General features: G+C 43.1%; 1 protein-coding gene across 1 annotated transcript in view; it reads left to right on the top strand.

Moving 5' to 3' along the window:
* Nucleotides 1-10,562: 10,562 nt before the first annotated feature.
* The window catches only part of NXPH2 (neurexophilin 2), a 32,247-nt gene continuing 27,815 nt past the window's right edge, over nt 10,563-14,994 (top strand). Inside the window, exon 1 of the mRNA XM_085228193.1 lies at nt 10,563-10,916. Within this exon, the coding sequence (XP_085084319.1) occupies nt 10,863-10,916 (54 nt within the window). The 5' untranslated portion in view covers nt 10,563-10,862. The remainder of the gene's footprint in view (nt 10,917-14,994) is intronic.

The following is a 14,994-nucleotide window of genomic DNA, read 5'->3' as shown; positions in this document are numbered from 1 at the left end:
CAGCACAGGAGAGGTTGCTTTGTATAGCCAGCAAGTGTAGCCACCTCACCACAGTGCTTTTACTATGCTGAACATCCTAGCATCTTTCCACTCCTTGCAGTAGGCTTTATGTTACCGCATACATTATGTTAAGCACCAGTGTCAACAGATCTCATCTTAAATATCAGTTGCCCTAGAACATGAATAGTGGTATTTCAAGGAAACTTATAAATGTTGTATAACTGTGGAACTGCAATTACTAAATGGCATTTTTTGGTACGTTTTACCAAGGAGCACTGAAGGAGTCCATCTATATCGTATTCCTGCTTTACAGGAAAAAATGCTTTTCAAATGCTTTTTCTGTCCCCAGTAAATTGATAATCTATGTTGGTTTTTTTCTTTTGTCTTAATAAAGTCTCATCCCAAATGCATTGTTAGTACAGCATGAAATGTAAACTGTAGGGTTTGTTGGTCAAACTGCCCTGGTGTGCAAGACCTGCACAACACATCCTAAATTTACATCTACTGTTGCTTTGCACTGGCTGGAAGGGTCAGTGCTCCATGTCCTGTCATCAGCAGTATCTATTCACAGCAATGATTTTGACTCCTAAAATGAATTTTGACCTGTAGGCAATCAATCATTGAGCACTTCTGTTTCTCTAAGTAATGTTTCTACTCCCAACACTTACATAGACTACACGTGCCTTCTGTGATCTGATTAATAAGGACAGAACTGCGTGACTGCACAAAATCCCAGGCTGTCTTTCATGATTTATTTAATCCTACAAAGCATATGTCCCCTGCTTCATTACTTTATTGATGATATTTGCTGATTGAAAAGTTACAGTAGTACTCGCTTCCACTAATCATCAGATCAAAGAAGTCTGTTTTTTGTGTTTGGCTTTTTTTTTTTTTTAATTTTATAACGCTTTGGAGAAGTTTCTACTGATTCAAGAAGCCCAACTTTTCTAATCCACCTGGGCAAACACTTGTTTTTCCACCTCCCTCTCAATTGCACCCTCAGAATTAAAAAATAGTAGTTAATTAATCTGTCAGTACTTTCTTTCTCCAATTCTGAGAGTTTTAAAGAGGGAAGAGGCTTCCTTGGGTCTTTCAAGCTTAGTCTTACAAATACAAGAACTGACAGAACTCTGCAAGTTAGATAAAATGACTATGACAGATTTTTTCAAAGTCTCAGTATATCAAAATGAAAGCAACAGGACACATATATGCCTCCTTCCTCCCTAAGAGGAAGAAAACCCCTTCAGGGAGGCCAGCTGAACACCCCCTCCCTAAGTGCCCAGTCATCCCAGGTTTGTGGCTTTGTGTCCCTGAAGCAGAGGTATTGTCTTCCAGGCGGGCCAGATGTATCAGACCCAACACAACACTAAACTCCAGTAACCTCAAGCCATTGTAGACTAATTGCTACCACACTTTTTAAGACAGAGTCACCTTAATCTGTTCCAAACCTTTCGAAGAAGCGTAGCATCACTGCTTTATTTCAATCCTCATACACATTTCTACCCCCCAAAATTCATAGTAGGGTAAAACCAAAGCTCAACACAGAACAACCCGTACCATGAACTCACATAGCAAATGCCTCAACACACCAATGTCAGGCAGCTTGCCCTTGTTAAGGCAAGCTTGCTGCAGCAAAGGAAAAAATAGAGTTGACTGCAATATGTGACAAACTTCTTTACAAACCCATGCCTGTGCTCTTAGGCTTCTTGTCCAAACAACAAACAATTTCTCCTGGCCAGGCTTCTTTACTCCCACATTTGCTCAAATGCCAAGCACCCAGTCTCCAGAGCTCACAGATTTTTCAAACCAAGTTCCAGCAAATGCCAAATGAAAAAGTACAAAACCAAAGCCGAACAACAACAACAGAGAAAGAAAAAGAAACACCACCTACCTTGATTCAGGAAGGCCTCCTCAGTCCCTCTGATTTATTCCAGAGCTCTTCATGCTCAGAATGAACCAAGCACCTTCACACGAGGTTATGCCAGATCTCTAACAGCTGTCCTAGAAGGCAAGGTCTGCCTCTCTTCATCCACAGAGGGAAGCTGTATCTCTGGAGAACCAAAGCACTGCTCCACCCAAATCTCTTCAGTGTTTCAGGTCTGGATTCTAAACAAAAACAACAGATTTGCATTGACTTCCACAATCCTCAGCCATCTTCTTGAAACATTCCTTCCCTCCTTCAGCCACCCTGTCCCCAGCTGGGTCACTAATTTAAGTGATTGCAGCAGGCTGATGTTTGCACCAGGTGCACTTACATTAAAGGGCCAACAACCACAAAACTGAGAACAAATACAAAAAAGGAACTGATATGTAAAATATGGGAAAGGGACACAAGAAAGTGAGAGTGAAATAGGGAGGAAGACAGAGGGAGAGGCAGTCATCATTGCCTAAACTAAGATGCTAAAGAATACAATCACCTTTACAGTGAACAACAGTGTCCTGGTTAAAAGCTAGGGATGTTAAATGCTAGTGGGTTTTTCATTTTGTTTCCTTATCATTTAAGCTTAAAAATTTTATGTTGAATGTCAAAGAAGACTTTGGAGTTCTGAAGCAGAAAAAAACCAATACATTTTTACGTTTCAGCTGACAGACAGACGAGTAACTAACTTGAAGCTGCAATGTTCTGCACCGCCTATAAGAAGTCATGCAGCAGAAGGGCTTGCATTAAAGCTCTAATTCTTGATCTTATCTCTAAGGTACTGAGTACAGGAAACCAGTAGTGTGTATTGTGTTTGCTCTTCACTTTGGCTGTGTAATGACAAGCTTGGAGCCAGGGCCTGGGAGGCACAAGTCCTGCCATAGGGTACTGCCATCAGCAGCCAGCACTGACACTAGGAAAGCACAACATTCCAGGTTTACTTCATGTATAATTAGCCATCTAGTAAATAATTGCTTTGGCATTGGGGAAGACAGCAAAGAAAACATACAATTTGTGCTAACATTCAGAAGCAACTAAATATGCATTTAGTTGTAGCAATTAGACAGATGAATATAATGGGAAAGGCATTACAACACACGTGATGATGAAAGGACCAGCATGATAGAAAGGTGCTATAAGGGAAGAAGATTGCTCACCTGTACCAGAAGATTCCAGGTTCACAGAGGAAAGCTCCACCAAGAAAGGATCTCCAGAAAGAAAGCCTACCCTGGTGACAGTCAGCCCTTAAATGAGGTCTAAGAGAGGTGCAGCCAGGCTCCACCCCTTCTGGTCACACACGTGAATTGCCTTCACCTGTGCTCCCAGGGCTGACCGGGTCTTTTCCCCAGGTGCTCAATCAGTGGATCAGGCCGTAACTCTGCAGTTCCCATACATTAGTCCAATATCTGTGTTATTTGTCAACCTAACCGTTCCGATAACATCATGCATGTTTTCAGTGTTTCATGAAGCATTTTAACCCCCAAAAGATGCCAAAGGCTGTTGCAGTATGCACGTAGGGTACCTACTTTGTATATAGCCTGTGTAGAAGTTACTCGTGAATTGCGTGCAGGAGACAAACAGAGTAATACAATCTGACAATTGCTGATAAATAATATGAAAGTAGATGCAGGCCACAGTGTTGTTATCAGTGATTCAAATCGCTGCTTATGTTAGAAATGATGTAAACAAAGGAATAACCATTTTGGTCAAACTGGCCAGAAAAACAATCATTTAAAAAACCATGCGTGACCTCTTTATAAATATATTAAAAATATATGTTTTACTCTACCTTTGAAAAAGTTCATTATTGTATCTCTGTCTTCCTGACTAGCTAAAGCTCTAAAAACATTTAAATATTTGAGTTGTTTTACCCAGAGTTCACCTTGATACTCAGCAATCACACGTGTCCCATGCAGATTTTTATAATCACTCCCCATATGAAAGTTGACAGTGGAAAAAAATTGCTTCTTTTTATGTAAGAGATTATGACTTAGAACTGTAATAAAGGTGAAAGTGAAGTGGATTTGGAAGTGTTCACTGAACCAAAGATCGCATTATATTTTCAATACTAGATGAATGCAATAGCAAATTCTAATCTCCAGTCACAGCCTTCATTTTAGCAAGGCTCTCTGATGTTTTTTTCATAATGTTAAGCAGGAATTTTTTTAGCAGAATTACACTGCATATATTTTTTGTCATAATGCAGGTGTGCTTATTTTGTCTTGTGGTTCAAACATAAGCAACTTGGTACAGTTGTAATGATACTATTTATTCATATCCTCTGGGGAAAAAAATAGTTAAAAAATTAAAACTCTCACTTGCAAAAACCCTTTGAAAAATAACAAAATTTTAGAACTACCATCGATTGGAAGGCTGCAACAGAAATGAATCTCGTGAGGGTCCCTTCTAAATTATAAAACACTCCTGTGCAAGAAATTAACTGGTGAAATGATATATCCATTTCTGATGATCACATTAATGATAGTGAAGGTGAAAAAAAGTCTGAGAGTATTAATGCAGGGACACCGTGCCCTCAGATGCTATGGTTGCTCTATGTGAATATTTAGCACTTCAATAACTCTAGCTGATACAACTTCTAAAGCCAATTTTATTGAGTAGTTCTTTTTAACCAGTTACAGACAAGTCGCTTGCCTTTAAAACAGCAGCAGTTTTCAGCAGTATTTTTTCTCAGTATGACATCTTATAAAATACTTTCCATGATCCTGTTTTATATGTGTCTAGCCATAGTGTATAAATTATGGAAACTTAACTATTTTACCAATTTGCCTTCTAGATCTCTTTGTATCAATTCCTTTCATATTCGCTCAAGTGTTTTGTCTCTCATTATATTTTAATTTCCTGGATTTCTCTTTTTATTCATTCTTTCACGTTCATAAAAAGGTTTAAATGTACTGACTGGCATACGACCTCCTTCTCAGATTTAATAGGCGATCTGCTCTCACTGATCTTCTTCTGGTAGTGCCAGCATGTCTACTGAAAACATTTCATTGGTCCACAGAATTTGACCTGGACGTGATTTTTTTTATTTACACACCGATCTGTGCTCACTGGTGAACTGTGTGATATTTTTCTTCATTTCTAAACTTCTTTGAATATATATATACTGTAGGAACTCAAAAGGAGTCAGTGGGTACTGGTGACTCTTTCAAATGGTTTCCAAGATCAAAAATGGTGTTAGAGTGTACAGAGGAACGACAGCTCTGTACTGCGATCACTCGGAGCCCTCTGAAAGCAAGCTTTAAATCTAAATGTGTAATAAACTGCTTTGAGCAGCTGAACTAGAACTTGTCAGCGCTGCTGCACGGATCCATTAACTGAGTTAGAGCAGCAGCAGTAAATAGCAGTAGCAGACTATTATTCTCTATTTAGACTGCTCATGACAGAGAGACCCAGTGCGCCAGTTGCGCTGAGAAAAAGAGTTAACTGATGGGATACAAAATTCCAGTGGAAAGGCAATCTCTGTTTCAAGCAAAGCTTACAGCTCTACGTAAAGACAGCTGAGCACCTCAGATAAATGAGGGAACCGCAAATGAAGAAAAATCGGGAGGTAAATGGATGGATAGAAAAGGAAGAGGAAATGCTGCTGTTATTGCAGCCATAGAGAAAAAGTGGTAAAATTAAGATTTAGAAACTTAGATGATCAGAGGGCTGGAGCACCTCTCCTGTGAAGAAAGGAAGAGGGAACTGGGCTTGTTTAGCTTGGAGAAGAGAAGGCCCTGAGGAAACCTCACTGTGGCCTTCCAATATTTGAAAGGAAACAGGAGGGGGAACAGCTGTTTATGAGGGTGGATAGTGAAAAGACAAGGGGGAAGGGTTTTAAACTGAGACGGGAGTTTTAGGTTAGATGTTAGGAAGAAGTTTTTCACCCAGAGGGTGGTGACACACTGGAACAGGCTGCCCAAGGAGGTTGTGGATGCCCCATCATTGGAGCCATTCAAGGCCAGGCTGGATGAGGCTCTGGGCAGCCTGGTCTGCTGGTTGGTGACCCTGCACATAGCAGGGGAGTTAAAACTAGATGATCATTGTGGTCCCTTTCAACCCAGGCCATTCTAGGATTCTATGAAACTATATGAAAGATACTACGTATACATTGCATAAAAAAAAAAAATTAAAAAAAATAAAATAATAAAAAAAAATTACACAGCCTGATTTTCTTACAGCATAGCTACGACATTTAAAGAGCTTGCAATGATTTTTAAAAGGAAATTTATATTGACCAAATTCAGTGAATAGAAACATAAAAATAGGCTGACAACTAAGGTTCTTAATGTCACAGTGTCAGGAGTGCTGGGCCTAGCCAGATAAAATATAAAAGATAAGCACAGGCCACAAAAATGACAAAAAGGATTGATAATGAAAGCTAATGTGTTTATTAGAGGTCAGGAAGTGCAATAAAGTGAGAATCATAAAAATTCAAATGGAAAAGTAGGCCAGCATTCTTCAGCCTCATAAAAGAGTATATGGAAAGAAAAATGCAATGCACTATTTCTTTAGGATGAAGAAAGAACTGAAAACAGCAGGGATGTGCCCTAAAATGAGTCTTCTGCTTCAGTTTTCAATATAAATGAAGATTCTGGATATTAGGCAATTGTAGATAATACAAAGGGCAGGGGAAAAAAAGTGAAAATGGAAGTTTTAACAATGATGGCAAAACTGGGGTCTAACAGTTGATGTGTTCAGACAGGTGTAGATACAGAAGTGGTCGCAGGGAACCAACATGAAAATAACCAGCATGGAAAACTGCAAGTCAGGTAGAAAAGATTTGTAATAGATCCATACCGTCAGGAATGGTGTATATGTAGAAGAACAAATTCAGTTCTTCTCTCCAAGGACAAGAAACACGGTATCAGCAAACATGAACTTTGGAAATGTGCACAGCCACTGGAAGGAGAAAAAAAAAGAAAGGCCTGAAAACATAGGTAAATAGAAAATGGAATAAATGTGTTGGACTGAGTGGTCTCTCAAAGAATCATTGAATGGCTTAGGTTGAAAAGGACCACAATGCTCATCTAATTCCAACCCTCTGCTTTGCGCAGGGTCACCAGCCAGCAGATCAGGCTGCCCAGAGCCACATCCAGCCTGGCCTTGAATGCCTGCAGGGATGGGGCATCCACAACCTTCTTGGGCAACCTGTTCCAGTGCTTCACTACCCTCTGTGTGAAAAACTTCCTCCTCATATCTAACCTAAACCTCCCCTGCCTTAGTTTAAAACCCTTCCTCCTTGTCTTATTTTCGGTGGGTTTTTCCCCTCCCAAAAAATGGAAGATTGTCAAGTAGGATGATCATTTAATTACCAGTCTTTGATTACATTAATAATTTTTTAGACACGTGAAATAGAGTCATCTATCAAGACCTCAGTCAAAATGGGATTGGATGTCCTATGGGGAAAAAATCAGATATGCTGTAGAAAGTGATCAGGAAAAAGTTAAGTAGAGCATAACGTATGATTTAACAAATGGTATTAAAGGTCTGGAATGAAATAACTAAAAAAGTTCATCAAGGATTGGTCCTGGGACCACTACTATTCAATAAGTTAATTAGTAATTCCAGGATAAAACTTAAGAGCTTACTGCTGAAAAGTGTTGGTGACACAGAACTGATAGGCTGTCAGCAGCGTGGAGGATCTGGATAACATTATTGGAACAACTGAAACAGAAGAAAGAAAGAAGACAGAATCGCACAACATACCCAGTCACACACATATCAGGGACCACAAGAAGAACTCTAATGGAAAGTTGATGTTATTGCTTACAGCAAAGCAAAGGAGATGCACTACAATCAAATATGTGACATATTCTTGAAACTGAAAATAGGATAACACCATGTATTACTGAATGCATTTCCAACAGAATAATGTCCCACAAGACCGCTAGCATCTAAATTTAGATGCTCACTCTCATTCAAGAAGTTTTTATTTTTTTATTTTACATAGAATCTGTTCACACCTTGTAGAGAGCCAAGAGCAATGGTCAAAGCCAATGTTTTAAATCAGTGCAGAGCACATGAGAATTGAGTTAGGGTCGAATGACAGATGAGCTCAGTGTTAACTACAGGCTGAACTTGTTTGTGCTTATAAACAACTTGACAAAGGAACAAACATCACTATTGACTTTGTGCACGAGCATTACAGAACATGTGTTAAACAGGTATTTTTCACTGTCTCAAAACAAAGTAGGACCGAGCTCTTACTTCACTTTTGGCAGCGGTATCATCAATTCATTTATGGAACAGCAGGATTAATTCCTGCAAGTATTATTTCCTGAGATTAAGCAACTATTTGTTACTGTGCCTTAAAATTAGACCAGAAAATTTTCACTTCCCCATTCCAATGATGTTTGAAGCCAAAGCCATGCAGGGAATGCAGAGCTCAGCCTTACATCCCGTTCTTAACCAACACTGCTGTGACTTTTCTGGGAAGTAGTACAAATAACAATACTACTTATCACTTACTGTGCATGATACTTTTCATCTTCAAAGAGCTTTACAAACATTTGCAGCTGGTTAATCTGGAAAAAGTATGATTTAGGGCCAGCTTCTGATAGCATGTGTGACAAAGTTAATGTCATTTAAATTGAGTCTGTTTGTACTTAATAGGATAGAACTACAGTACTTTAGTTTAAACGCTATTGTTCCATTAAAAGCCAATTACAGAAATTCAGCTTTCCTTGAATTTATAGAGCCCAGCTTTTCATTTCAAAAAAAAAAAAAAATCTATCTAAATACTTCATCCGACTTCGGTCTTCATAAGTCTATCTAATTGCATAATACTCTTCACCCCGCTGCATAATGCAATTCGTCACGAGGAAACGAAGCCCTCACAGCGGCTCTGCGGGCAGTGAGGCACTGCGAGCAGCAGAGAGCGCCCGAGGAGTTTGCATGGGCTGCAGGGAGCCGAGGCCGGGCACAGGACGCAGGGAGAGCCGAGCGTGCAGCCAGGGATACTTCCACTCACACGTGTGCTATAGGGATCGTCATTTCTTTTGCCCTGGTAGGAAGAGAGTTGGGGGCTTAAATTCTGATATTTAGGCCCTAACTTATGCGGCTTATGTTGATTATTCTATATTAAAAAAAGGTCGCTAAAAGTCAAGGTCTATAAAGAACTTTTTGATAGTGTTAAAAAAAAATTAACTGTGTGGGTTATGTTATAGTGTGCAGCTCCTTTCGAAAGTAATGCCTCCTGTTTAATTGCATGGAAACTACTCCAGACACAAAGAGCACGATAACACTGTTTGATTGAGCAAATTCAGCTGCAAAACACTACTTTGCATCATAGCCACCGCCATCAGCTGTGCATTTTTACCAGCCATGAACAAGAACCTGCATGCCAAGCTCGTAACAATCTGCCCCAGTGGAGGGTGACCCACTGCCACAGTTGTCACTGCTGAAACACACCAACCACCCCACACTGTACTCACGTCCACTGTTTGGTCTCAATAAACATTCAGCAGTCATTAATTGAATGTCAATGGGTTCCATTTTTTCCACGTGGAAGAGTTCAGTGACACACCTTTGCATCACACGCACTTCCATGTCAGACACCATTCTGCCAGTCTGCCCCTCTGCTATCGTCTGTGGCACAGCAACAAAATATCACAGAATATTGATGGGAAGGTTCAACCTCTACTGCTGTACCCCAATATCTGCCTGTGAGATCACGGGCCAACATCATAAAATAGGAGGTATTACTTTCGGAGCAGCCTTCATGTATTGATTCAGAGAGCATCACCGATTTGGGTATTTCTCTGTATCTCCTAAGTCTGGTGCACATTAACCCATCTTAGAGTAGTTCCGTTTAGATTTAGTTTCCATTTTAGAGCTGTACGGTTTAGATATAGGCTCCTTTGCCACGCTTCAGCGTATTTTCTCAAACTAAATAGAGGAATTAGGAGGAAAAAAAAAATCATCTCAGAATGAGCAGTGATGCAGTGGCAGAGGCTGCCCAGGGAGGTGGTGGAGTCACCGTCCCTGGAGGGGTTCAGGAGCTGTGGAGACGTGGCACTGAGGGCTGTGGTCAGTGGGCACCGTGGGGTGGGCTGGGGTTGGGCTTGAGGATCTAAGATGTCTTTTCCAACCATCATGATTCTATGATTCTATGATATTATTAATGCAATTTGTGACTCGTTCGCATCCCATGACACGTTTTGTCAGACATCCAGCAGCAGGTCTAAGGAAGGAGCCGGTGGGACACGACCCCCAGTAACCACTGCTGTCGTGCGCGAAACTCGCGGCTTCTCCCAGGCGCTTCCAAAGCTCTTAACACCGCCGGGTGTTTTAAAAGCTGAAGACACAGGGCTGGTCAAAGTGTAACCTGAACGCGGGTGTGGTAACAAGACACGACAGAGCCGCGAGAATTAGGAAACTAACCTGTGAATAACGGGCAGGGTTTGAAAACTGAAACCTCCCAGCTCCAGTGCGGCTGGGGGTTCAGACCCACGCGAGGAAAGCACAGAAGCGCCAGGCAGTGGAGCGGGACGCTTCGCACGCCTCTCAGAACGAGCGCGGGGTGCGAGGTCAGGGCGGGCTGCGGGGGGCACGGACCGCCCCGGCAGCTCGGAGGGACGGAGGGGGCGGCCGCTGCTCCTCGGCTTTAAACTTGCCGGGAAGGACCACCTCAACGCCCGGTCCCACCCCGCCCGGGTTCCGAGGTCTCCCCGCGGCTCGGAGTCGGCGGTGCGGCCGCCTCCTTCCCGCCTCCTCCGTCCCCCCCCTCCCCGCCCGCCCGCCCGCCATGGCCGCCCGCGGAGCCGAGCGGCGCGGCGCGGAGCGGCGGGGCAGTGCCGGGGGCTCTCCGCCGCCCGCCCGCGCCCTGTGAGGGGACAGCGCGTCCCCGCGCTCCGTCCTGCCCCCCCTCCCTCCCCCTCTCCCCGGAGCGGAGATGCGCGAGGCCGGCGCGAAGGGATTCGCCTCGTAGACGGCAGCCAGCATGGTGCACCTGCAACCGCTGCCGCTCGTCTTGCTCCAGGGCGTCCTCCGGATCGTAAGTGCCCCGAGCCCCGAGAGCAACTTTGGAGGTCGGGCGGCATCGCCCGGCGGCGCGGGCGCGGCGGTGCCCGGAGCTGGGGCCGCGTGTCGGTGCGCGCCGGCGGGGCTCGATGGGTTTTAGCCTAAATCGCGTCGTGTGCGATGCGGGGCGGGCGGCGGCGGCTTTGGGAGCGAGAAGGGGGAGAAGGCGCTGCAGGGAGCCGTGAGAGCGGCGGAACGCTGCCCGTTCTGTTAATTCTCCTGCCTAATGTTACGAACAGCGGTGTCGTATTTGCGAGAGTTCGCGATCTTCATTTTCAGAAGGTGCAACGTCGTTCCGAAGTTATTTATTTCAGGCGCCCGTCATTACCTCAGGCTCGCGCTGCATAACTTGTGCCTCTTTTTCCCCTCATCTGAAAGTTTGCGGCTGTGTGTAATAAACCTTGAAGGGATTAAACGCTCTCCTAGAGAGCCGGATTCCAACCTTAGGGCGTGAGCGAGTGGGTTCTTTGCTAGGAGAGCCGCTGTCCGGTCCTATACCGGCTTGGCATCGCGCTGTGCCGGCGCGGCGGGATGGAGCAGCGAACGGTGCGTTGAGGGGGACTCGGTAACGGCTCTCTCTCCCACACCACACGTTTACTAAACGCCTATCAAAGGGATTCATTAAAACTCGTAGCGACAGAGGTTGGTGTTGTGGCACGGCGTTACGAAGTCGCCGCACTCTGGAAGTGAAGGCTGAGCGCGGTGCAGAAGTTGCTGTCTCGACAAGACGTGGCACATCTGCGGGTGGATGTGGCACTGAGCTCCCAGGAGCCTTCCTTCTCTGCCTTCTTCAGCCGCGAAGTTTCAGAGCCAGTTAGTTTTATTGCCCGTGTGGGTTAGTTGTGTATAAAAAATGTCATTCTCGTTTTGCTTTGCGAGATGTTTTAGGTCTGCTTTTTAATGGTCATCTCTTATTAAGAATTGGAAGTGAATACATTTCAGCATGCTGTTACCAGAACATCTGGGCAACCTCTGGTTAAAGCTACAGCTCCTTATAAATTAGCATCTGGTTAAAGCTGCAGCTTCTTATACGTTGAGGGCAAACACTGGAGTGAGTGTGATGCACAGAATGCTGTGTTCTTTGTTCCCTGCACTGCACTCGGGGTGCTGGTGGCTCCAGGGGGCTGTTCAGCCCTCGCAGCAGGCAGGCATTGGTGATGCTCATCCCTGACACTGGCTTTTAACCCAAGAATGTGCTTAATATTAATACAATGGAAAAAGCCCCGTATTAAAGCCAATGGAGAAAACAAATGTGGCTTTCCATGTTGTAAAACAGTAGCACTACAGTAACCTAGAACTGCTACCATCAAACGCTCACTGATTCACAGTCGTGTTCTTTAAATGCAAGCAGAGATGCTACAATGCAAAATATTTTGGTGCCCATACTCTGAGTATTAATGAATCCAGAAGTACTTTATTTTTTTCTAATTAAACTTCACACTTGCTTGTCTTTCAAACACAAAAGGGTGTTATCTATGTATCTACTTTCTAAAGATGCACAGCTGCGGAGTACAACTTCTCAGATCCGAGGACATGCTATAGGTGATGGCAGATAATCTCCCTGCAATTCTGAATACACAGAGTTAGGTGACTGCATACACACAATAACCAATATCATTCAATCAGAAGTTGACATTTGTTACTCTTAACAGAGGTATATTTTTGTAACGCTTTCCTGGGTTACTTTTAAACTAATAGACTATAGCCAATATGCATATGAACTCATACATAACACATATATATGTATTTCTTTTAAACACTTTGCATATTAGGGCACATTAAGTAGTGGGGATGCATGCTGTTGTGTCAGTTGGAGGACCAACTGTACAAATGCATTCAGTTTAAGTCAGGTTTACCTTGTGCTGGCTGTATAGAGCACAACAGTAATTTGCAGTGCTCAGTCACTGTAAGCATTATTGATAAGAAGATAAAAAATTGTTATCTTGTGTTGTCACCAGTCGGTACTTTACCATTAATTGTCCTCAAACTTTTCATTTGTCCCTAATTGCTCGATGCTCTGTTAATTAATCTCTGTATAAATGAAGGAGTTTTAGAAATTGGAGATTGAAAAGACTGGGGTATGAGTAATTTTCATTTTGAAGAGTTCTGGTTAAGGCTGTTAGTGTTCGGTGCCTTTTCTTCCTGTTTTATTAATTTTCATGGTTAACATATCATGTTTGGGGTCTTGAAGATGTACGAGACTTCTCCCTTTCAGAAAGAGAGAAGGGTGTTTGTGGGGGTGGACACAAGAGAGGCTGTGTGCAGGTTCGACATCCAGTCTGCTGCATCTCCAGATAGCCGTCATGGCGAGGCGCAGCAAGAGACACTCACATCAGGGTCGGTGCTTCCGTGGGGCAATCAGACACCCCCACTGATTATTTATTCCTGCAGCCTCAAATTAACAAAGGGTTACGGCAGCGTGTTCCAGTGCCTACAGCTGAAGGTGTGTCAGCAGCCCTAGCAAGTACCCTCACCCATCTATCGGTGGGCAGAGCTGTCACCACGTTATAAGCCCAGGAAAGTGATTATTTTACAGACATTGGGCTTGTATAGGTAACAAAACAACAACAACAACACAGTAGATTATTTTAAGATTTTTCTCCACCTTGGAATGAAGTACAGCATCACATTTATGTGAAATTCAATGACGCTTCGTTTTGGACTTTTAAAAGGATGACGTTTTTACGTATGATGAAAATCATTTTGTTTCTCAATAAAGCCAAACATTTTACAGAATATTTAGCAGTTAAAAGCTCTCAACAGCTTAAGTACAACATTCATACTGTGCTGTACAATGCTTCATAAGCAGAAATAGCTTGAAAAGTGAGATAAATGTGCGTGTCCACCTAAAATACATTTGTGATATGAGGAACACAGGTGTCTTCCTCCTGGCTGCTTGAATTTTGCTCCCATTGCCTTGCAGACTGGCTGTGTATTACATGCCCTTGCAGTGATAATCAGAAATAGCCACCACATAAATATCCAACCCCCATTTCATAAATGTGAACACTCCCTTCCTGTCATCTTGAAGCGCACAGATGGAATTCCAGCCCTCTTGATTTCAGTGGGAAATTTGTCAAGAAATCCATTCGGCCCCACGTTTCATTTGGTGCATTTTGGCATTTCCCTCAGTGCTGTAGGCACTGCATGCCCGCATCTTACTGTTCTGTAACAAAGCACTAGAAGTAACGTAAGGAGTGAAGTGAAAGAATCTGAGTTTGGAGCTGAAGATAGCTTGAGAAGTGCTGAATGAGATGTGGTCATTCTTGGGCACTTCAGGGAAATAGTTGTGATAAGGAAAGGATCTGTGCTGTTTGATGTTCAAATATAGAGTTCCATAAGTAAGGGCTGCTGCTTTGGCAGAAACCAAGCAAGCTGTTCTAGTGCTCAGGGCAGATAGCCGCGTGTGAAACCGAATGCAGCAAGGAGAAGGGAAGGGTCTGTTGCCTTTATCACAGAACTGTGTGATAAGTGACTATCTGAAAGCAAGCGTACTTCACAGAGCAGTGCATTTGCTCTGTTACTGTCTCTAGTTCTGACTTTTGCCTGCCTGTTTCTAACTCACTGCTTTGATATACCCTGTTACAAAGCAAAAATGTTGGCCTTGAATTTTTCACTAGATCACAAGGAAAGTTCCCATTTACATGACTGCTGTGCATCCATCCTGACCTTGATTTCCAAACGTCCTCTTTTGGACCTTTCACCTAAACAGCCTTTACTTCAAACCTGAAATATGTTGTGTTCTGTTTCCAGCAGAGCATCACTTGTGCTGAGTAAATCCATGAAAGATACATTTCACCCTATTAGAAGCCCTTTTCCATAGCTTAATATTTCTCACGCAGGTTTTCTCTGATACTCTTCAAGTTCATCCACTGTTGCATCGTGGTTCATACTTCAGAAAGTGGAAGGGCAAGGGAACAAGAAAGCACTGAGAGAGGAAATAAAGAGCTGTGAAAATGGGTCCATAGTTAAGACAAGGAGATTTTGTCAGTGTGGTAAGGATTTCAGTGCTGTCACAGTGCTCTCCTGCATGGCAGTGCTTACTGTAAATA

This window comes from Meleagris gallopavo, chromosome 7, assembly GCF_905368555.1.
Source record: "Meleagris gallopavo chromosome 7, MGAL_WU_HG_1.1, whole genome shotgun sequence".
NCBI lineage: Eukaryota > Metazoa > Chordata > Aves > Galliformes > Phasianidae > Meleagris > Meleagris gallopavo.
This window is presented reverse-complemented; position numbering and strand designations above follow the sequence as displayed.